The sequence below is a fragment of the Melanotaenia boesemani genome, chromosome 3, assembly GCF_017639745.1.
Source record: "Melanotaenia boesemani isolate fMelBoe1 chromosome 3, fMelBoe1.pri, whole genome shotgun sequence".
NCBI lineage: Eukaryota > Metazoa > Chordata > Actinopteri > Atheriniformes > Melanotaeniidae > Melanotaenia > Melanotaenia boesemani.
The window spans coordinates 19,635,971-19,660,267 of record NC_055684.1 but is presented as its reverse complement, the minus strand read 5'-3'; the positions used below and the strand labels follow the sequence as shown (position 1 = coordinate 19,660,267).

Here is a 24,297-nt window from a genome sequence, read left to right as displayed (position 1 = left end):
AGCATTTAACTTTTATGATGTCCCTTCCCATGGACGAGATGGGGGGGAACACAATGGAGTGGAAATTTACATTGCACCCTCTAGCTCACATAGCCGTAGCATAATTAATTTCTCATCGTATCCATGTATGACACCCTCCCCAGCCCGCCAAACATTCAGCTCTGGGGCAAGGCTAATACACCTTCTTGCCCTCTCTGTGCAGGGAGAGGAACACTTGAACACATTCTGAGCAGCTGCCCGAGGGTCCTGGGAGATGTTGGAAGGCTACTAAAGGCAGTGGCTGAGAGTGTTTCTTCAGCATTGACAACTAGCAGGTAACATCGCCCCACTAGCAGGCAGATGGAATTTGTCAAGGCAGCAGAGCAGCCCAAGCCACAACTCAGAGCTCCTGCTGGCCTACTGCAGACTGTACAGGATTGGCAGCTTTTGGTCGACCAGGACAAGCAACTCAAGTTCCCGGTATACACTGCTACATTATCTTTGCGACCAGCCAAATATCAGAACCTCGTGGAAGAATGCTGGAGACAGGGGTGGCAAGCCAGCTGCCGTCCTGTGGAAGTGGGCTGCAGAGCCTTTGCAGGTTGCTCACTGCTTATACTTTACACTGTACTTGGGTTAAGTGGGCCAGCAAAGTAGACAGCCATCAGGGCTGTAACTGACACAGCTGGGAGAGCTTCTAGATGGCTGTGGAGAAATAGGGGTGAGCTGTGGTCTAACACTGCTGAGATGCAAGCCAAGATCTAATCAACCCTGGCTGGGTCACCTGGGTGAGGGTACACAATGTTGTGTGACTCGAAATACCTGATAAACACAGGATACATCACTGATGATGCGTCCCAGAGCATCTGTAGGATGTTTTGTTTACGGTACAAGTTTTTTAAGTGGCTGGTGAGTGTAATTTGAAATACCCTAATGCAGAGGTCCCCAACCCTGGTCCTCAAGGCCCACTATCCTGCAGGTCTTAGATGTCTCCCTGCTGCAACACACCTGATTCAAATTAAACGGCTCTCTGACAGGCTCTGCACAAGTCTGCAACTGAGCCATTCATTTGAATCAGGTGTGTTGCAGCAGGGAGACATCTAAGACCTGCAGGATAGTGGGCCTTGAGGACCAGGGTTGGGGACCTCTGCCCTAATGCATACTCCACTAGCCAAGACTACCAGTTTTTAAGAACAACATCAGTTTTGTTTTTGTCCACCAGGCCAATTTCCATTGCTTCCACTGCTTATATCTCTGATTAGGTCTACACCAAATACTGACAAAAATATTACTTTTAGTCAGCTAAATGCACCACTGTGTCTAACATCTTTTCAAAAATTGTGCTAGCATACAGGTTTAGCAAACAAAAATGAGTGTGAAACAAAATATTAAAGATAGTGAAGGAAATCTAAAATAAATTAGTTAATAGAACATAATGTTTGGCCAAAAGATAACACAGCATTGATTACATTTGTTGTGTGTGTATGTTTTTGCACATTCTTATCATGTATTAAGTATTTTGATCTTATACAACTCATATATCACTCCGACTGAAGAAATAAAGTGTTAACTCGATCATTTTGGAGAATCAAAACTGCTTGTAAAGCAGCTTTTTATGGCCAAATAGCTGCTTTAGCTTGAAGAAATAAACTTCCACTGTTTATTCTCCTTATGAGCTCTTGATGTACAGAGCAATCCTGTCGCTAAACATTTGCCATGCTTTGCTCTTCATTTATTACGCCTACAGGGCTCCCCACCCAGACAAATAAAATCCGTAATCTAATCACCTTGATACTTCCAAGCAGAAAATCCTCTATCAACCAGATGGTGCATAAAAACACATGGCTGCTTCCTGTCTCCAACTCAGACTGTAGTTTTTTTTTTTTTTTTTTTTTTTTTGGAACATGATTAAAGAGATGCATTTAAAGACTTAGTTTTATGCAGTATAGCTGATATTGAGCAAAATCACATGTCCCTGCTCCACTGTCATGCATATTGTGAGTATGCAGTATAACAGTAGGATAACTGGTGTGTGTATGGTGTTAAGACATTGAAATGATTGAGTTATACTTGTGGAAACAACTTGTTAAATAAGTAAAACTTGTGCAGGAAATCCACAGTGATACTGGGTTTAAACAAGACATATCAAATACACATTTTTATCTCTTAACTACACATGAATTATATTTATTTAATTTTTGCTTATGTATCTTTGTAAAGTTACTAAAGGTAGGAAGCTCTGCAGTATTTCCCCATTTGAAGAAACGGCATCCTGCAATATGAACAAAGTATATTTTTGATGACTAAAACCTTGGCTGTGACACCCTTGTTCCTCCAGTTCCTTGACTGAAATGCCTCTGAGGCCCTTGAGCCAAAGATCTGTTTGACTTGACAGCAATGATGTGCAGTTATCAAACAAAACTGTTGACTCAAGTGCCACGAGAGATGGGAGATGTGATAAGAGGTTTGCAGAGTTCATGCTGTAAGAAAAGTCAATATTTGTCTTCAGTTACCCTGTCACTGTCTGCACAAGTCCCATTCAAATAAGTTCCTTGGTGCACCCGCAGGCACAATATCTATCTTGCAAAAACAGTCACATACAGTGGACCTGTGTCACTATATTCCTGTTTGGCTCCTGCAGCCTGATGATTATCTGTTATTATAAGTTCAAGGCCCAAGTGTGGCCCGATGTCACTCCGGTGAAGTTTAAGCAGGTGGCATCGTTAATTAGAAACTCCCGCACACTATGCAGACTTGGGGAGTTAATGACAATGAGTTAACAAATAAATAACTAAATAAAAACTTCCAATGGTGTGAAAGTAGTTTCAGTGGAAATTTATCAGAAAGAAACACGAGTCAAAATTTGAATATTCAAAAAAGCTCTTTATTTACTTCTTTGAAATGAATTATATTTTGATCCGTGTAAACCTGATAAACTGATACTATTTGCTGGGAATTCATTTCAGAAAAAAAAAAACTATGTGTATGATGTAGTTTTTCTGTAGATTGTCAAAGTCTACAGAAAAACTTATCTGTTGATCCACCTAAAAACCATACTCAATATAGGTTTAATATATGTTCTAACTGATTTGAGCATTTGTGCATGGATCATTGTTTATCAGGCTATTGGTATATATCTTTAGTCTTTAAAGCAGTATGAAATGTTTTTGTGCATGGGTGTGTGTTTGATGTGCTTAACCTTATAGAAATAAAGAATTAGCTCTCTGATTGAGAGTGGGTTAAAATTAAGGAGACATAGGTCACTCTGTTTTCTTTTTTGTATATACTGAAATATATTTACCTTTCTTCTTTAGTGTCACTATGGCAAGGCATTTACTAAAATTAAATTAAATTACTTGTGTCATCATAACCCTGAATTGGAATAAGTGGTATAGAAAATGGATGGATGGATAGTGCCATCACCAAAAATTTTATGTATGTATTTAATTCTGGGCTTGAAAAGTGGGACCAGTCTGAACAATGATCTCATCAATCTGCATCTTGTTTAATAAAACAGAATCACTGAAACTTTGAAATGTGTGTGAAAATGGTTTAACCCATTAAGGCCCAACCCATGAAAAACTGTTAAGAAAAGTCCAATTTTTTAAATATGAGGTCTTTATTTGGTCCTTTAACAAAATGTAACAAAAAAATGTACATTTTTTGGGAGGGATATCTACCGTTGATTACCATGTGATACATTAAAAATATTATGTGATTTTCCGCTTCTGGGTATCTATTAGGGCACAGTATCAGATTGTGTTCAACAGGATTTTGTGCAAAGTTTATACCATAAATTACAGCAAAATGTTTCAGAAACTGTATGTAAGATGTATGTCACGTCGGGCTCTTATGGGTTGAGGCAGAGACCACCGCCTCTCTTGGGTCAGTGTTTCAGATGTTTCCCTGCTGCAAAACACCGGACTCAAATAAATGGGTCATTAAGAAACTTGTGTGGCCTTCAACAACTAGCTGTCAGAGAACCATTTAATTTGAATCAGGTGTGTTGTAGCAGGGAATTATGTACAAATGTACCTTCAGTACACTGGCCCAAGAGGTCTAGAGTTGGTGATCCCTGGTTTAAGGCAATCATTGGGTCTAACATTCATGCAAAACTAATAATCTTCCCATTTCACTGTTATTAGTGCTAATTGATAACTGCTAGCCAGTAATCAAGTGTAAAATGGCAGCAGGTTAACATGAACATATTAAAATAGTCATTGTTAGTGCTGACGATAGTCACCACAGGCCATCCATCTGGACCACCAAATGTAGCACGGCATTAATCTGTGAATTTAACTTTGAAGTTTGAAAATGAGTCTTTTTGCACTTCTGAGCCGGCCACTGCAAACTTTTCTCTTAAGTTAAGGTGGTTGAAATACAGTTTTCGAGCATCCTGTATCGAGAGGTTCTTGGGAACCTCTTTCACCAGTGAACGTAATTACCAAACTTGTCTGAGATTGTTATCGGTGATCTAAACAGGAACAACACAGCAAAATCTTCCAAAGAAAAAGAAAAAAAAAACAAATATTAACTGAAATCCTGCATGCAGTATCAAGTAATGAACTGTACTAAATGGGTCTTATGTAGTTTGCATGTAATGTTTAATTATCTGCAAACAAGTTATTTGCTCAAATGCTGTAACTGTTTTACTGCAATTATGGTGGCAAAATCCCATCTTAAAATATTTTTAATTACATGAGACGGTCTGCAACTTGTAGGTGTGGTTTAACTGGCAAAGCAAGTATAATATAATAAATATAAATATGGTACACCGCTGCGTTAAGAAAATAACTTAGTCATTGTTTCAATGTTAATTTATTCATACAAATGCTTAATTTTAGACAGAAAAAAAGCTTTGACAATTTCTCTTCAGATAAATGTGCTATCTCACAACTATGCAAACTTTCATCTCATCCACTCACCACACCACCCATCTCATGTACATACATAGTCACAAACTAAAGAATGAATCCAGCAATATTTAGACTTTCTCAACATTTTGTCTCTCTCATACATGAATGAAGCACACACACACACACACACACACTCACAAATGGAGAAAAAAAAAGTGTTGAGACTTTAAGAGGCATTGAAGAACAGTGTATACTGTTTGGGAGGAGGACTCTCATATGACTCAATACAAATACAACAGAGCTGCAACACAAGATGCTGGTAAGTTTACAAAACCCCACAATGTAGGGAAGAATATTCAAATGTTATAACATTCAAATGGTAAATTGTCATCATTTATAAACAAAACATTACAAATAATTGTGTTTGAAAACCTCAGAAAAAAAAAATGGTACAACTGTTTTGGAGTATATATATATATATATATATATATATATATATATATATATATATATATATATATATATATATATATATATATATATATATATATATATATATATATATAAAATTTCCATCAAGAATACATTAAAAATCACATAATGAACATAGCAAGGCTAAAATAAAACAGGTGTAACAGCAAACAACCTTTTCATTTGATCAAACAATGGGTAAAATTAATCTTCATTTTAACATCACACATTGGTGCAGCAGTCAAACTGATGTTTAACAATGAAATCCAAGTTTAAAAGTTGAAACTGTGACAAACAACCTTACTTTTTTATTTCTTTTAATGCTGGTGTCACAATCCACAAAAAAGCCAAAAATCTCTTCCTTTTGCTCATCAGAGGTGGTTGACAGCATAGTGCAAATAGAAGTTAACAGAACACCAGTGCTAATAACGCTGATGTAAACCGCAGTCTCCTTCTCTGATGATCTTTTGATGTTATCTTATCTTTTAAACAGGGTACTCAGCACGTCTGAGCTGGTCATCTGATTTTTAGCACCACCTGCTGGCTGTATTTGGGACATATTCAGTGCACAAAAAGACAGCAAATAAATAACATCAGGGCCCTTATTGATTAAGTTCACCCAAATAATGCAGAATCACTAAAAGAAAAAAAAGAATCTGAGGTACACGCCTTTTAAAGCTCTTTCAGTAATAATGTGTATGTGTCAAGTTATCCTTTTACCCAAGTAGTATACACCATTTTGTCAGTTTAATTCAGAGAAACCAGTAACATACATGCACACTTAATAGGTACACACACGCATACATATTTAGATTTAGAACACATACTGTAGACATGGACTCAAACTACAGTCACTCACCAGGCAAAATAGATTTAGATGGCTTTTTCAACCCTTCTTCACACCTCACTTACTCAAACTCACATCTTTTTTGCACTTCAGCATCTAGTTAAAGCGAAAATCCACCCTAAAAACAACACATCTCTTCCCATGCAGTCTGAATCAGGCTCTTGCAGACTGCAGCTTCAGGGCAGCACTGAGTAGTGTCTTGGTTCTCTGGATATTATCTTTGGAAAACAAATGGGGTTCCTACACTAAATATCCCAATTTCTTTGCAAAGATGCCACTTCATCTAGAACATAAACCTTGAGCATTAGGATCTCTTCTGATATGATACTCTTGGACAGGAATGGTTAGCGCAATGTCACTTTGTGGGAAAATCAGAGCAATGCAACTTGAACTTTTAGGTTATTTATCGCTCATTAATGTGCCGCACCCCTCAAAAAGATAATCTGAGGTATGATTTTTTTTTTTTTTAATCTTTGAGCATGTATTGAATTTAAAACTGATAATGCCAAAGCAAATAGGCCAATAAAGCACAAGACCCAACAATAAAGCTGAATGACCACATGATCCTTACTCATTGATCCTTAGAAGAAAGGGGGTCACCATTTCCCTGCAAAACAGAAGAGTAAGGCCAAGTGGAAGAATTGGGCATGGGGTCCAAAGCTGCCATTTCAAGCCTTTAAGTATTATACTAAATCAACTTTAGACTTTAAACAAAATATTTAATGGTCAACTCATCTCAGCCAAAAATAAAGAGACCCAATGAAGAAAATAAAACTTGTAGAATGATAAGGCTGAAATTAGTTACTGCAGGACCTGAAACTCTTGACAAATTAAAACAAAAACAGAAAATTTTTCTGAAGCCAAAATCAGACTTAAGATCACAGCAGAATATTTTAGTGTATAAACAGCCCTATTTTGGACTTTTCATGGCCACATGGTGCATGTTCCATTTGGGGCTGGGCAGACCAATATTTGTAGACAAAAATAAATTTCACATACAGGACATCATCATCAAATAAAGACCCTATAAACAAATCTAGATTACTTTCATTTAAATAAGCAAATAGGGCTCTGGCAGAGAGTGTCTCTAACTGCCCCTTTAGTAAGTTGTCCAATGAATGGAAATCTAAAAAGAAGGTGAGAATCTTTACAATCAATATCTATTCAGGTAGTAAGTGAATATGATCTAAAGGCAGAGATGACTCTGGCAACTTCAATTATCTTCTGTCATGACTGGACAAGCCATAAAAAGTAGAAATTATCCTAGAACAAGTCAGACCAGTTGCAGTGACGTAAGGCTGTCATCTAAAAGACTTCCAAACATGTGTAATAAAAGATAATTTGGTGTGGTGAAAACAGTTCACATGCATTTTATTTCAACTTGTCAATCTTCTGTTAAACATTTATGAAGACCTAAAACTGATCCATAATGCTATATTTTTGGAGCTACAGCCATTTTCACACTATTCCAGACCTGTGTAGGAACCCCAAAAAGAGAAAGTGTTCAGCTGCCCAAGAGAATACCAAACTGTATGCAGATTGTTTAGGGTGATTTCCTCTTTAATTAGGCATGTCTTATGTCTTACAGTGGAAATAAAAAAAGTCATGTGTATCTGTCTTTGCAGATTTACAGCACTCCTAAATGAAGCATTCACACATGCGAATCCAGGTGTTGATGTCAGATGGGATGTTTCACCGTAGCAGATGTGATTCATCTCCTATCTGTCATTTGTGTTTCAATGGAAAGGGTCCTTGAATTTGGGGAAAAGAGTTGTCATGAGTCAATAAAAAAAAAACAACTGTTCTTCCCCCTCCAATTCCTCTGCATTTAAAGACTCCCAAGTTGTCAAGCTCATTATTCACCATAGGAGAGGGAGGGAGGGGGTCTTTGTCATTCTAGCTCTTTCCAAATGGATATGGACCATGAATACCCTGGGAAAAAAAAGAAAGTGGGGGGTTATAGTCAGAGGTTCTTTCACAGACGATGACCTATAGAATATCACTTAAGTCACTGTCCTTCTGAATTATTTACTCATTTACTGGCAAAAAAAAAAAGAACAAGGACAAAAAGAAGAAAAGAAAGGGTCAAATGCTTCTCAACTATTCTGTTCAACCATCCATGGAGAGCTTGTTATAAAGACAGTCAGCTACGATGTCAAACTACTGTACAACAATGTAGCTGAAGATTCAATCCAAAAATGAGAAAAACACACTGACCAGCAGATTGAACTTTTTTCTTTTTAACCAAGTGTCACAGTTAACTATGAATTAGCTGAAAGTAGCTATATTTATAGATGATTTAAAGACACACTAGCAGGATTGTTCAACTGTAAAACACACCTGAGGATTGACCAATAAACCAGTGCAGTGTCTGTTCAGGGGGAGCATGAACTAGGCCAGTGGTTCCCATCTCATTTTCTCTGAGGAGCCCCTTCATGCAACTACCAAAAATCTGTGGACCAACTGCCCACCCAGTGTTGAAACCATGCTTAGTTTTATGTTTTCATAATCCAGCTTAGTGGTTCCCAACCTGGGGTCCCAAGGAGCACAGGGGGTCCCAGAGGCTTTAAACATTCAGAACCATTGTGATTAATGTCCACACATTGTCCCTATTTAAAAAAAAAAAAAAAAGTAAGGTTACATGTTATTTTAACTTTGGCTATATGGAAGGACAGGACTCAGCCAGAATACATTATTTATGGTGAGAATCTCACTTTTGAAAGCATAAAACTAAGCATGGTTTCAGCAAGGGGTGGGGCAGGGGTCCATGGCTTTTTAGTATTTGCATGAATGGGGACCCAAGGAAAATAGGTTGGGAACCAATAATCTAGCTGATGCGTTCTGGCCGACTCATTTCCTTAGGGCAGGGATATACTCGCTGTTAGCGATTCATCTGCGTACGTACCATGGCTGCCACGTGTTCCAAGCATTCGTTTGGCATGTAGGCCACTTGCACTGACGTGAGGTAACGTGTCATGTATGCGAGGTGCAATAATGACTTGAACACTAGTTGTGCTCATGCGAACAAGAGCATTAACACGGCAGGTATGAGGTAAACACAATGGCAATAAATGGAAGACTGTGTCTGACCTTGTCCGCAACTACCAGCATCTGTATCACTTTTCCTCCCCGTTGCACAGTGATAAACACTCATACCTTAACAGTTGGCAACAAATTGGAAGTGTTTTGGGGGTTGATGCCTCGAAAATACAATGTGACCGGTATATTATACTTTTCAGTATTTCGAAGTGCTGTGTACTTCCCCCTTGCGATGACCTTCAGTATTGAGCGTTTTTGCTGTGCTGTTCTTCCGTTGTTTGCAGCAAGTATATACACAAATGTAGCGGAACGTTGACGTGTACGCAGCAGTTATATCCCAGCCCTTTGATAAAACCTAAGTTTAGCTAATTACCAACATATGGCCTTATATGTGTTTTTCTAATAAGTACAAAACATCTGCACTGTGGCATTTCTCAGACATGTATAATTAATGACATGGTGTAAAGTTGGTGTTTTTCTCCCAAAACACTGGTTCCATGTGAATGATAAAAACACAAGCAAATTCACCTCAACTTGTCTCTGTATGAACATGGACTTAATTTAAAACACACCCACTCTAAACAGTCAAAGCTTCGGGGACAACCTGTGCTCTTGAGGGGAGGGACCCTGGGTTGGCAACCACTAGGCAACAACTGGAACCTAGGTGGTGTGAAGTGCTACACTGCACAGTAAAATGACTCCGACACAAGTTCTATCAAAGCAGTTTTAACTCTGAAATCCACCAAACTTTGCAGAACATCATATGCCAGACTGTAAATGCATAGGGTAAGGCCCAGTTCTGCTCCAATTCTGATATTCGAAAGTGGATATTTGCCCATTCCAATATTTTCCAAATACAAACTAGGTTGCATAAACATTATTGTCATTATCATTATTATTGCAGTTGTTACTGCATTAGGTTTCATTAGTTTGTAATAAACCACACATCACTACCAAATAAGACAGTAAATGATAAACACGACTAATTCAATTTAAATCTTTTTAAAATAATTTCTAAGGAAAAAACAACCCATGCTGGAGATTTCCATGTCTTCTGAATTGGAGCAACTTTTCTGTTCCTTCCTTTTCTAATTCCTTCAGTGTTTATGTTTGCTGGAAGTTTTAAGTGTCTGCTGTGCACCATTTTTCTTCCATTCTTTGCTAAACAACTTTTTAACCTGGACACTCTGGCTGTACACATTTCAAGTTGCCGTCTTGCTTTTTTATGTTTCCAGCCTAAAATATATCCAAATTGGTGACATGCTTAATTAGCAAAGGCATTTTATTCCTTATTAGATTATTATTAGCTCATTATTATTCAGAGTTGTGGGTGCAGGTGTACAGTAACACTGCATCTAAACTGGAAGCGTGGGAGTAAAACATAAGATTGTATAAAATTATACAAGTTCTAATGGATACATTACATGAACTGATTCTGCAGAAACATTTTAGTGGCCTTAAACCTGTATAATACTGTATAAACTATAGACTAGAAAGCTCCCTCTTTGGATCAGTGAGGTGGATCAGGGAATTCAGCCCAATATCTGATTTGTGAATCAGGTCAATATCAAAGCGGGACACCGATATTGGATTGGATTAATACCAACTCTTCTAGATACAATCATTTGGTTTCCTTGACACACTTTGACCAGTACTGAAGTTTGACATCACCCATGGAGGTTTTTAAAATAAATTAAGTTTTCAGCTTGTGTTAACACTGAAGCTCCCATAAGACCCGTTTTACACAAGACATCAATATTTTACTCTCCTGGACATTTTTGTTCCTAAAAATTGTGTAAACCTGACTAACAGTAAAGCTGTTAACTACTAATTTGCACAATCTTTGTGTGAATGGTAACTGGACTGCACTTATACAGTTTTTTTTTTTTTTTTTTGTAATTTTGACCACTCAAGGCCCTTTTACACTGCAAGTCACACTCATATAGTCTGGAGAAGCTGGGATCAAACCACCAACCTTTCAACAGACAATCACTCTTTCCTTGAGTCACTGATTCCTTGAACACTTTGCCCTGATTGCCTCCAGTGTCAGCATCGCTGGTGAATGAATATGAGCGTTTGGTAGTGGTTGGAAAAGCTGTTGGCAGCCATGTTTCTGTCAATCTGCCACAGGGAAGCTGTGGCTACACATACATGTAGCTTACCACCAGCAAGTATGAATGAATAATGGATTCAATGTAAAGCGCTTTGAGCACAGTCAGCAGAAAACTGCAATATAAATCTAATCTAGTATTATTATTACTACATGGTGGTGGGCACACCAGAGAAAACCCTTCATGTACCCAAGAAAAGCCCATAAATTCATGTATACATACCTGGCCATAAGTCACCATGGAAAGATTGGTTTGGAGACCATTTGACACTCTATTTACAGCATTATGAGACAGTCCATTCTGATCTTGCTGGATTGGCTCTTGTGTCTGTTCCCAGGCTCCACCAGGATCTCTGAAGCTGTCATCAGTGGCATCGTGTTTGTTCTTCTGTGGCGAGGCAAAGGGGTTGAAGTCTCCCTGCACATTGCGCTGGGGTTGCGTATTGAATTCTGTCTCGAAGGAGGAAAGCTGCTGAGTCACGCCGAGGAGACCTCCAACTTCTACACTAAGAATCACCCAGATTACATCTATAGAAAGAAAGAAAGACAAAGAAAGAAAGAAAGTCAAAGAAAGAAAGAAAGAAAGAGAGAGAGAGAGACAGAGAGAGAGAGAGAGAGACAGAGACAGAGACAGAGACAGAGAGAGAGAGAGAGAGAGAGAGAGAGAGAGAGAGAGAGAGAGAGAGAGAGAGAGAGAGAGAGAGAGAGAAAGAAAGAAAGAAAGAAAGAAAGAAAGAAAGAAAGAAAGAAAGAAAGAAAGAAAGAAAGAAAGAAAGAAAGAAAGAAAGAAAGAAAGAAAAAAATTTAGACACGTACTATATGACTGAACAAAGACAAATTTGCTCATATTCTCATATTTTCTGTCTTACATTCACATAACTGTAATAGTTTTGGTTTAGTTGGGAAAGTAAGGGCATTAAAGACACCACTCCTGGGCAAATATACATTTGCGAAATTGCAACAAGAAAGTGCGTTAAATCAACACATACTGAAAATCAAATGGGTATGTAATGAACGGACTCATAAACTATCATATTTTCTGCACTATAAGGCGAACCTAAAAACCTTAAATTTTCTCAAAAATCGGCCGTGTGCCTAATGACCCGGTACACCTTATGTGCGCGCTTCAGCATGTAAGCTTACCTCTGCCACGCCCCCAGCAGGTACCGGTATAATAAAAGTAGGCAATGGTATGCTGCAAAACAACATTAGTTTGTCTAAGGACCCCTGAAAATGGCACCAGTGAAGAGACATGCTTACAGGCTATCAGTTACGCGGTTGTACATGGGAATAGAGCAGCTGCAAAAGAATTCAGCATCAATGAACCTATGGTTCGGAAGTGGAGGAAGCAAGAAAATGAACTGCGGCAAGTTAAGAAGACGAAACAGTTTCCGTGGTAACAAAACGAGGTGGCCACAGTTAGAAGACCAACTTGAACAGTGGATTATTGAACAAAGAACAGCCGGGAGAAGCGCCCCTACAGTCACCATTCAACTGAAGGCAACAAAGATAGCACAAGAATTGAAGATCAAACACTTTCAAGGAGGTCCATCTTGGTGCTTTTGTTTTATGAAACGGCGTCATCTCTCCATCCGCGCAAGGACTACCGTGGCGCAGCAACTGCCAGCGGATTACAAAGAAAAGCTGGCCATCTTCCACACCTACTGCAGTAAGAAGATTACCGACAAAAAGATCCAGCTCAACCACAACACCAACATGGATGAGGTCCCCCTGTGTCCCCGTGTGAACCATACTGTGGAGAAAAAGGAGACCAGCACGGTATCAATATGCACCACGGGACATGAGAAGTCGGCTTTCACTGTTGTTCTTGGTTGCCATGGTAATGGACAGAAACTACCGCCTATGGTCATTTTTAAGAAGAAGACGCTGCCAAAAGACAAGTTTCCAGCCGGAGTCATCGTTGAGGCCAATAAAAAGGGCTGGATGGACGAGCAGAAAATGAGAGAGTGGCTGAGAGAGGTGTAAGTAAAGAAACCGGATGGTTTTTTTCACACATCACCAGTCCTGTTGATCTGCGACTCCATACGTGCCCATCTTACTGCTACTGTGAAAAACCAAGTGAAGCAAATGAATTCGGAGCTTGCCATCATTCCGGGAGGATTAACAAAAGAACTCCAACTACTGGACATTGGTGTAAGCGGGGCGTTCAAAGTGAAGCTGCAAGCGGCGTGGGAGCGATGGATGACAGACGGCGAACACATCTTTACTAAGACTGGGAGGCAGCGCCGGGCGAGTTATGCCACAATATGTGAATGGATTTTGGATACCTGGGCTGAGGTATCAGCTTTAACTGTTGTCCAAGCTTTCGCAAAAGCCGGCATCATTGCTGAACAGCCACCTGGCAACGAGACTGACTCTGACAATGATGAGAGGGAACCCGGCATGCTTGACGGCGAAATTGTCCAGCTGTTCAATTCAGACACAAAAGATGAGGACTTTGATGGATTTGTGGGAGAAGATTGATTAAAAAAATAATGTGAGTGTATTGTTAAATAGTAGAATTAAGCTCAAATAAACTCACTGTTTTGCTTCCGTTACCTTGTAGAGCGCATGTTTTAGCATGCGCCTAACAATATGGTGCGCCTTACGTATGGGTTAAATACAGAAACAGACGCCATAATTGATACTGCGTCTTATAATACAGTGGTGGAGAGTTGTGGTGTAGAAAATATGGTAAGTCAAACCGTTTTCCTACCTCCATAAAATAATCCAGTGGCCGTACACATCCTCCACTGGCCCTGGTACATGCCTGGATTTGTGGGACTTCGCATCTGCACACTCACATCTGATATTTCCTGTGGGTCTAGAGACTTCACCATAACTGTGTTCACATGCCCAAACTGATCTCCACCGATGTACTTGAGACAAACCCCCGGTGGCCACGACTCTGCACCTAAAATTTACAAAGATTAATTCAGTCAAAACACAGTTTAAATCTAGAAATAAATAAATACCACTGGGTAAAATGTATTTGTTGTATAAACATGTAAAAAGCCTACTTAACTAAACAAGAAGTGTACATGTTATGGTATGTACCTGTGTTCTGTATCCTCCAGGTCTTTGTAAACGCTGTATCTGGAGGGATTGACTCTCCTTCCCCAATTGTCACATCTTCAACAAAGGACATGGATGGCGTGTTGACACTGGGGCTTTCAAAGTCATAATATGCACCAATAGCAGCTTGCAGGTTCCTGTTCCAACACAATAAGGAGAAAGTTTATTAACTAAGTGACACTGGCAATGATGATTTTTCCCCCCATTATTTTCATGTAACAACATAAACATCTAGACATGAACAGTTTGTTCAAGTCTTCATATTTGGAAAAAAAACTCCATTGCAATTATGTTTCACAACAGATGCTTGGTAGTAGGGATGCACCGATCCGATATTAGTATCAGTACTAATATTGAAGAAAAATCTATATCGGATACCGATGACAATAGGCCTGATTCATGGGTGCAGATCTTTTTAGTGTAATTCTATGCTAATTCGTGTAATTTAGTGTAATTTTAACTTCAACATATAACACAACCAACTTAAACATCTGCAGAGACCTAAAGAGCACGCTGAGTTCATTGCAATGAACAAACAAAAAAGAGGTATGAAGTAAAAAAGAAGGAAAGAAGAAAAGAGGTGTAAAGTTCCTACCTAATAGTGTGTAAGCAACAAAAGACGATACTGAACTTAATTGTTATGGATGGACTGCCACTGTCGGTTGTTGGAAACAAGGGATTCCGGCTGCTAATTAACCACCTGGAGCCACGGTACGACACGATTAAGCCGAACATTTGTCTGAGACAATGAACTCCGGGGTAAATGTGCAAATACATATTAGAGGACATAAAAGATGCCAAAGCGATGAGTTTCATGACGGATGTCTGGAGCACTGACATTTCCCCTGTGTCACCTTTAAATTTAACAGCCCACTGGCTGGATGAAAGCTTCATGCCACACAGTGCAACATTAAATGCAACAAACTTTCGTGGTCCATACACCAGCAATGCGATTGAAGGAAATGTTAGACAAGTGGCAAATTCTGTTAAGCAAAGTCCACGTGATTCTGGAGAACAATGCCAGCAACATGATGAAGGTGATGGACAACATGGTAGTGTGCAGTGTCGGCTGTGTTGCACATACAATGCAGCTAGTCGTCAATGAGGGACATCCCTCACAGTGCGCTGTGAGTGATGTTGTTGCATGTAGCAGACAGAATGTCGGACACTAAACATGCTCTGCAAGCATATTTATGCCTGCGAGATATCCAGCTCCTGATGAAGATGCAACCAAAACGCCTGCAGCAGGATGTCAAAACCAGGTGGAAATGCACTTACTACATGACTGAGTCTGACTGAACAGAAGTGAGCACTATCTGCTTATTCTGCTGACCACGAGCTGCTCACAATACCCACAACAAACCAGTGGGCCTTGCTTGAGAAAACAATGACTTGTCTTGAACCGTTTGAGGAGTTTACAAGGAATATGAGCTCAGCCACAGCCTCCACTGCTGATGTTGTCCCAAAGGTCACCGTACTCAAACATCTCCTCTCTATGGTTGACTCTGGAATTAAAACCATGACAAAGACCCTCTTAGCAGCTGCTGACGAGTGTTTTCGCATTGTGGAAGATGAAAGTATGCACTTTCCAAGCTGCTGGACTCACAATACAAAGACAGGTGAGACTGTAAACATATTACAGTACAGGTAAAGCTCAGTAAATTAAGGAGTATAGTGAAACATTTTAATGTTTTTGTAAGTTATTTCACTCTTTGTGACCAACAATATACAGCTTTAGTAGAACTTAGAACTCATAAATATTAAACACACATTAGATATTACATACACATAACTTTTATTTGCAATTTAAAGGATAAGCGCATATGTGATCATTTTTATTTCAAGAATTACTTTACTTTGTCTGTAACAGAATCCAACATATTTTATTTTTTCAGATTTTTTTTTACCAGTGCAGACTCTGCCAAGTGTGAGAAAGATGCAGTAGCTAAAGAAATGGAGGAAGACTTGAGAACCACCACCGATGACGGAGCATCAAAGGCTTTGGAGCCACCAGGAAAGGCCGCCCCTAGTGGAAGAAGCTGCAGCAGCTCTGAGCAGAAGCAAGAGCAGCAGTAGCTTAATGAAAGAATATGACAAAATTCAGGGGGAGCGTGAGGAAGATCCTGGTGCATCATGCAGCTCTAGCACTGCTGTACAATTTCATGGATATTTTATAGAGGAAACGATTTCTGCCACAGATGACCCACACAAATGCTGTGGAGTCAACCGCCAGCGGTCTCCTGGCCTTGCTGCCTCTGCCTTAAACTACCTCTGTGTGCCCTGCATTAGTGTTGAAAGTGAAAGGCTGTTCAGCACAGCCTCCACCATCCTGGATCAGAAGCGAAACAGACTGACAGCCGAAATGCTTGCTTTCCTAAGCAAGAACCTCCCAGTGATGATTAAGCCTGAGCTGGAGAAGCTAGAGAAATCTGCTTGAGCAGGCCACTGACACGGAGTGGTTTGTGTGTGGAGAAAGTCTGAAGAGTTGGGACAGATTTTTTTTTAACCAAGCAGGTGAAGCTACTGTTTTATTTAGCTTCTTAAATAAGTAATTTAGTACATTAATATCTGTTTATTTGTTTTTAAAAATTAGGAAAGAAATGTGATGTTGCCTTGCATAAAAGAATGATCCCTGTGTTTTTCACACAATGTGGCAGTCTGTTTGGTAATTCAGCGCTGTTTGTATAGATATCGGATCAGTATCGGCCGATAAAAAACCTCAGATATCTGTATCGTATCAGAAGTGAAAAAAGTGGATCGGTGCACAGGTCAGAGGGCTCAAACTTTTATTCTTATTCCCATCAATAAAACAGTCTAATACGCTGTTTTCTTTAATATTTGATTTGTTATAGAGTTACAAAGAGTACTTTCCTGGTAAGGATATTACAGCTCACTCCTCTCACTTTCAGAAGAACTGAAAAAGAAAGTCCACGAACTGATTTCAACAGGCCTGCATTAACGGCTGCATCAATCTGTTAAAGCGCAAGCATTCAGTCATTGGTCACTTTTACGATGCCACTCCTAATGGCTTCATTTAGACAGAACCGCAACAGTGATGGAGGCAGCCATCTGTGGTATTTGCCATTTGTGCAAGATTGGACGGTACTTAAAGTGAAGTATCATGCCAACGTTCTTAGAGACACTATTCAAACAATATGTCATGTTGCTGTAACTGTTCATATCAGCATGTCAGGGGTATTTAGGGACACTGTCCTCACTGACATCTTTGGACAGTCTGTTGTGTGTGAAAGCTGCAGTGAGCGCCAAAACTGGTCAACATTCACTGTTCACTTGGCTCAGACCCTGTAAATTAAAAATAATTGGGTGCTTCTTCAAAGATGATAAAGGAAAAACATGGACTATTTAAGTTTAGGTACTGGTGTTATTCTTTCATTTAATAACATGATTTGCACACTTCTCTGAAAGATCTGATAATATGGTAAATTCAAAATTACTAAAGTCTGTGAATTTAAGTCAGTGTATTTCATATTCATGCTGTGTGTAAAGTGATATGCAAATTTCTTAGTCTAAATAACACTTTGTACAATTTTTAGGCAACAGATTTTTCTATTTAAAAATATTTACCAAAACTGATAGACAGAGTGGTTTTCCCTGATAAGGGACTGTGTTAGCTCTGAGACAGACTAGCGATCTGTTCAGGGTGTATTGCAGGGCGAGACTGTAACACTGCGATAATACAAAATGTCTGCAACAAGCATGCCGCAGATTTAAAAGCATAAACAGTAATAAATCGTACACACTAGAACATAAGTCAGAATATTTTAAACACTGTGTTCTACTAGAGCTGAACAATTTACCATTTTTAAATTGAAATTTTAAATGTTGCCATTAGCACATCATAAAGGAGCATGATTAATTTAATGTGACGTCGCCTGATCAGGAATGAAACCTGCAGTGTCCACAATTTTTGTGAACCACTCCTTTCAGTCGTAATTCGCGCCATCTTTTCTGTAAGGCAGTGAATTAAACATCATGTGACACTCAGCTGTGAAATCCCGTCACATTTTCAAACCCCATCGCAGAATAAATTTCCATAAATGACTGAATCGCTGTGACAAAAAAAAACAAAAAAACACAGAGGACAGAAAACAGTCCAACTTCTGAAATGTCTTGATGATATGAATAAAGACTATTTTACTAATTGGAGTCACTCTAAATATTTTTTAAGTCTCAGATCTCAAATAAGGTGTCAACATTAAACATACAAAGAATATTAATTTTATGAAATAATATGACAAAAAAATTACTACAACAGTAGATTCAGCTTGTTTAGCTGCATCTCCGCGATTTACATAAAGTTTTCAGTATCACAAGAGTGTTTCCATCTTCACCTCCCTGGGAGAGTATTTAAAAAATGCTTCAAGTTTGCTTCTCAGGTGGCTGACAATATATTTTCGAACATGCTTTCTCTATCTGGTGCTTAAGGTCGCTCTCTTTACTGTGCACGCATCGGGTTGGCACTCCACTGTACGCAGTACAGAAAGCATGTAGAGAGAAAGGGCATGCTGTGATGTAAATGAGATAAATAACATTAGACTGTTTAGAACAAAGTATAAACCTGCTCTAGAGGAAATGTAACCTTCATGCTCCAGTGTTTTGGCCATAGGTAAGTAAAGCAGTTTATTTCTCAGCTTTGCATCCTTGCTTTAGAAGATAGAGCGGCTCATATTTTGATGCCAGCTCACATGTTCAGCCTCCATCTAATGTAAAAAATATATATTTCTGCATGAACACAAAATGGAGATTGGAATTTCAAAAATAAATTGCAAACTCAATATTTCTCAGAAAAATCACAATTAAATTTTTTTTCCCCCAAAATCATTCAGGTCTACTCATGGCCGACTGTAGGCCTGCCAAGATTAGTCCATTAATTATTATTATGTCAACTATAAAAATAGTCTGCAACTAATTTAATAACTGACATCATTTATTTATTTATTTTTTTTATCAAAACTGCCGCTGTACCTTCTGCTGCCTTGTCTGCCTTTCTGTCCTCGACACACATGCACAGTAGTGGCAACTGGATGAGCCATGACGTCACTGGAAAAGTTATGCCCAAACAACAGCATCATGGTGAATCAGCAACGGAGTACAAGAGTTTGAAAGTATTTTATAAAAATGCATGTGCAATGCAAAATCTGCAAAGCAGAACTTCCATGGCAGTACGATGGCGACGTTGTGGCCGATTCAATTTCTGATGAAGAGGGACAATCATCTCTGTAAGCTAACTGGCTAATTAGCTGCTAACATTAACGTCAACCGTGAGCTACTTGTATTGATAGCTGTAACATTAACAGTAGTGATGGTGATTTAATTACTCTTAGCACACGTCATGTGTTTGCTGTAACGTTATAACAGCGACGTCATGATAACACTACGTTACAATGTTAAAAAATGCAGTCCTCTTCAATGGACGACTTTTTTACCAAGCCAACTATATAAGAGCAGTTGCATGCTGGTGAAATAAGCTACAGTTTACATATCATCCAATTAGTTGATCATTCATTAGTCCATTACGCTTAGTCCATTACGGGTCGTGGATAAGCTGGAGCCTATCCCAGCATTTTAGCAGGTGAGAGGCAGGGTACACCCTGGACAGGTCACCAGTCCATTGCAAGGCCACGCAGAAAGAGACAAACATGTCTTTGGATGGTGGGTGGAAGCCAAAGAACCCGGAGAGAACCCACACATACACGGGGAGAACATGCAAACTCCACACAGAAAGGCCATCCCCTCCAAGGTTCGAACCTCCCGCCAGCTGAGGATCAAACCAGCAACCTAACCACCATGCAGCCAATTAGTTGATCAATCATGATCAAAATAATTGTTTGTGGCAGCCCTAGCTGACTGGGGAAAATGTCATGCTTGTCCTGCCTCCACTATGTTTGAAAGAAACAATCGTGTATTGTTTTTGTAGTTTTTCCTAGTGTCATGTACATATGCTAACTGATTCTCAGCTAAGTCACTGATCAGACGGTCACTGTTATTTACCATTTTGAGATAAATAGTATGATTCACCAGTTATTCACAAGGCTGATAAATAAATAAAAAACCATGCAAACATAGGTGCAGTGCCAGCAACACAGTCATTGCTGTAGAGCAGGGGTCTGCAACCTTTGGCACTCGTGCCACAGGTGTCACCCAAAGGCAAAAACAATGGCACACTGGCACCTCTCAATGTTATGACGACCGTCACTTTTTGTGTGTCCTGACTTCTTGGGTTTGAAGCTCCCTAGGTTTGGGCATTGAGAGTCGATTGGAACCGGGACTTACTTTCCAAATCGTTCAAATTTTAAAATTTTGATTTCGATCCCTGGTCCACCAACCGGAAGATGAAGCCGCCGAACACCAACAAAGAAGAATCCGCTGTAAGTGTTTCTGTTACCACCCAGTGATTGGATATACTTGTAAGTGATTGGCATAAATGACAGCCTATCATCACAGACTTTTTCAGGTCGCAAAGAAAAGGAGTAAATGCGTTTGTTAATTATTCTATTTATTTTTTATTCTGTTTTGCACTTACTGGAAGGCTTTGTAATTTAGTTGCACTTGTTGCAATGACAATAATGTTCTATTCTATTCTATTTATGAAAGCAGTTTTTGAGTTAATAGCAGAAAATTATCTTTAAAATATGAATGGATGTCCTCTATATGGATGTAATAAAATTCCAGGTATGTTGGAAATGTTTTTTTTATTTTGTGTCATAATTTAACTTTGGGCTATAGTTGATAATGGCACACTTGTTGAGAAGAACAGAAGTGGCTGACACCTGCTGTAGAGATTCTTTAAAAATACAGACAGACATTTAATTTACTTGTTAAATCTGAACTCACTGCATTGTAAAGACGAGGGGTGTCCTGCTCTGGTCCTTGAGGGCCGCAATCCGGTGTGTTTAGATGCCTCCTGCTCCAACACACCTGATTCAAATGACTTGGCTCTCATTAACAGGTTGTTGTCAAGTTCTGCCCAAGCATGTTGACCCATTAATCGGATTCTAGTGTGCTGCAGCAAGAAATATCAAAAACCTGCAGGACAGCAACCCCGAGGACCAACTTCAGATACCCTGGTATAGGCAATAAAGTAGAAGTTTAATGCATGAGGCAATCCAGGTGTGCACCCAACATAAAAACTCTTGAGAGGTAAATTGATTTACATCACTTATCTTGTTAAAATGCAGTGTTCTTGGTATTCAAACTCCCCAGATACTTATCTAGCAGGGTTTAAAAGAAGTAATACAATACACAAAGAAACCATCCCACAACCCACAAGGTCCAAAGAATCTGGTACCAGACACCCCAGAAGTTCTGTGTCTGCCCCTTGACTTACCAGTGTTCTGTTGGCAGAATGAGGATCTATTCAACATAAGGTCATAATTTTACTGTTGATCAATATTGTTGACCTAAGCATATATGTGGCTTAAAAGAAAACATACTGCGACTGGTGAGCTGTTAACAGCTACATAGAAATAACTCTAATGTTTCTGTCTCCTTTAGCAATTTGACAAATCTGCAACCATTATGATCCTGTAATGATCTTGATCTAGATTATATTTAACTAAATTTGTGCCATAAACTAAGGAAGAATTCACCAAGAATTCCTTAATGAGGGTTTAGTTGACAAGTTCCTACAATTTGAACGTGATGATGTCATATTTCAAACATGACGTGCTTATTTCCAGATATTAATTCATGCTTTAAGCAGAGGCCGTTTGAAATACGTGGGATTTCATTTTCATCCGTTCGTCGCCATTGACCAGGAGCACAAAGGCGCTTGATCAAGACCACTTGCAGTCTGCCAAAGATAGATCACGACTGGTTACGTCATTTAACTAACGTGAAGCGACTGGCGCTGCTTTGAGTTGTGGCTTTCCGAAGAGCTCACTTTAACTGGCTCTTCACGCTGTTATGTAACATGGCAGAAACAATCTAAACAGAGAGCTCCCTCTGTGTAAATTAGCCTGTTAGCTTGTTTGCCTGCTTGCTCGTTGTTTTTTGTGCCCTTTTCACCTTACAGTAACTCTTGGTGGGGGAAAACTTTACCATTCTACTTCCGTTTGCCACTTATGACTCATTTATAGTAGGTTGCTATTTTCCGTAATACAACGAATAAATACTTCATACTGCTTCGACTGTCATTGACTAAGCAACATATGTGAGTGCCTCTATTTAATCATTTTAACATATGCTAACTAAGCAGCTAGGTTAGCGTCTTGTTGCTGGTCAATAACAGGCCCTCCTATCCCCGCACTCACCAATTGGTCATGTCGAGGAAGAAGGCGCAGCCGGCTGGGTTAAGCTGGAAGCCCAGGAGCCTCTGAAACTCCGAAATGAGGACGTCCTTGTCCGTGGTGCCCATGCAGCTAAACTTCTGCATGAGCTCCGCGTCCACGTCCATGTCCGTGCCCTCCATGGCTGGCGGGTGTCCCGTAGCGGAGACGGGGTGATGCGGGGTCCTCTTTCAATTGAGTCCGAGGCCTTGTCCAGCCATAACAACCAGCTCAACAACAACAACCGTCAGTGCGCATGGCACGGTCAGGGGGACGATGTTTGACGTTGCAACAGCGCGAGCGTCACCTTCAACGTCATCTGTTGCTATTTGTGGCTACCTTTTCATTGGTTTATCAATGAAATCATGTTACACATTCTTCATGTCAGCATTACCAGATAAACCAGGAAAACTTGGGACATTAAAACCAGAAAATAAAACTTGATACCAGACATTTACAAGGGAATGTGTACCACTATGCTGTGTTACAATACTTTTAAAAACATGTATTTTTTTTTATAAAACATGAAGTATTTGGGAACTGAAATCACTTTGTTACATTGAGAAGACATTTGTCCACCTCCGTCTCGATGTCGGGTTTCATCTGCTGAGCAGCTCATTTGTTTTATTTTTTCATTAAATTTCGATGGGTATGAGGGGTGAGGTTAGCCAGTTTAATTTAATAGCAGCCCGACTTTTTCATTTTATTTTACCTGGTCAAATGTGGCTCCATAAAATAATCAAAAGAGCATAATCTTGCACATCTTTTGCTTGTGTTAATCATTGAACTGAACTTTTGTTAATTAACATGATTAATTGCATGTGGGTTTGTGTATGTGTTGTTGTTGTTGTTGTTGTTTTTTCTGTTTGTAGCCATTGGACAACTCTTCTTTTCCCCTGCTCTGACTTTTTTCAAAACCTGGTGTGATATTTATTTAACTGGTTGTACCTTGACACCATCCCAGGTTTGAATCCTGTTTTAGGGCCTTAGCAGCGTATTACCCCTCCCCTCTCTGGCCCTCTTTCCTGATAGCTATAGGGTAAAACATTACATAAAGGTTTTCACAAACCAACAACTGGCAGAATACCCTTTTAATAAAAGTCACTGTTTCATAGTCTAAGTAGCACTAAACCTGTGGCAGTAACTGACCTATTTAAGGAGAAACTTTATAGCATGTTCTGTTCATGCTTAAGGATTTATTGCAAAACAATTCAGATTATTAGCAGAGCTGGAAACTGTTGTGAATATGTACAACTTTAGTGTGCTCTCTAAAGGTTTCCGTTCAATAAAAAATATTCCCAATAAAGTGCCTTTAAGTCGATGCGAAAAATTAATAAATAAAATAAATAAATGGCATCCAAGTTGCAATTTAATGTTCTGTAGCATATTTAAGGACATTACCAGATTAGTTTTAATCTAATATGGGCACAATTTACTAAACTGATTAAAAAATAATTAGAATTTATTCAGGGTTCCTATATTTTCATTTTTCTATCATTGCATATTTTATGAATTGATAAGAAAACTGTTAAAAATCAAAAGGAACATCTTTGTTTTCTCATATCTTCACAAGACATGGGTGAAAGAATAAGAAAATATTTGAAAATACTAAAAAGCAAACAACAAATGTTA

General features: G+C 39.2%; 1 protein-coding gene across 2 annotated transcripts; it reads right to left on the bottom strand.

Moving 5' to 3' along the window:
• Window positions 1–5,386: 5,386 nt before the first annotated feature.
• On the bottom strand, window positions 5,387–22,905 carry ilrun (inflammation and lipid regulator with UBA-like and NBR1-like domains). Of its 2 annotated transcripts, XM_041979548.1 has the most exons (6): window positions 22,651–22,905; window positions 14,360–14,514; window positions 14,019–14,216; window positions 11,526–11,830; window positions 8,017–8,085; window positions 5,387–7,904 (listed from the first exon to the last, which is right to left on the bottom strand). In XM_041979548.1, exons 1-5 carry the CDS (start codon window positions 22,806–22,808, stop codon window positions 8,050–8,052), a joined length of 852 nt encoding a protein of 283 aa, XP_041835482.1. In that variant the 5' UTR covers window positions 22,809–22,905; the 3' UTR covers window positions 5,387–7,904; window positions 8,017–8,049. The 2 variants fall into 2 exon arrangements, with proteins under 2 accessions (XP_041835482.1, XP_041835481.1); XM_041979547.1 differs by having other exon boundaries at window positions 5,387–8,085.
• Window positions 22,906–24,297: the final 1,392 nt, after the last annotated feature.

Bases quoted from the DNA above. Each gene is read 5' to 3' on its own strand.
- ilrun (XM_041979547.1), bottom strand. From the start codon at position 22,808: ATGGAGGGCACGGACATGGACGTGGACGCGGAGCTCATGCAGAAGTTT. The intron at 14,217-14,359 runs GTACATACCATA...TGTAAATTTTAG, and splicing joins CTGGAGGATACAGAACACAG to GTGCAGAGTCGTGGCCACCG. The intron at 8,086-11,525 runs GTATGTATACAT...TTTTTTTCCCAG, and splicing joins CCATGGTGACTTATGGCCAG to GGTATTCATGGTCCATATCC.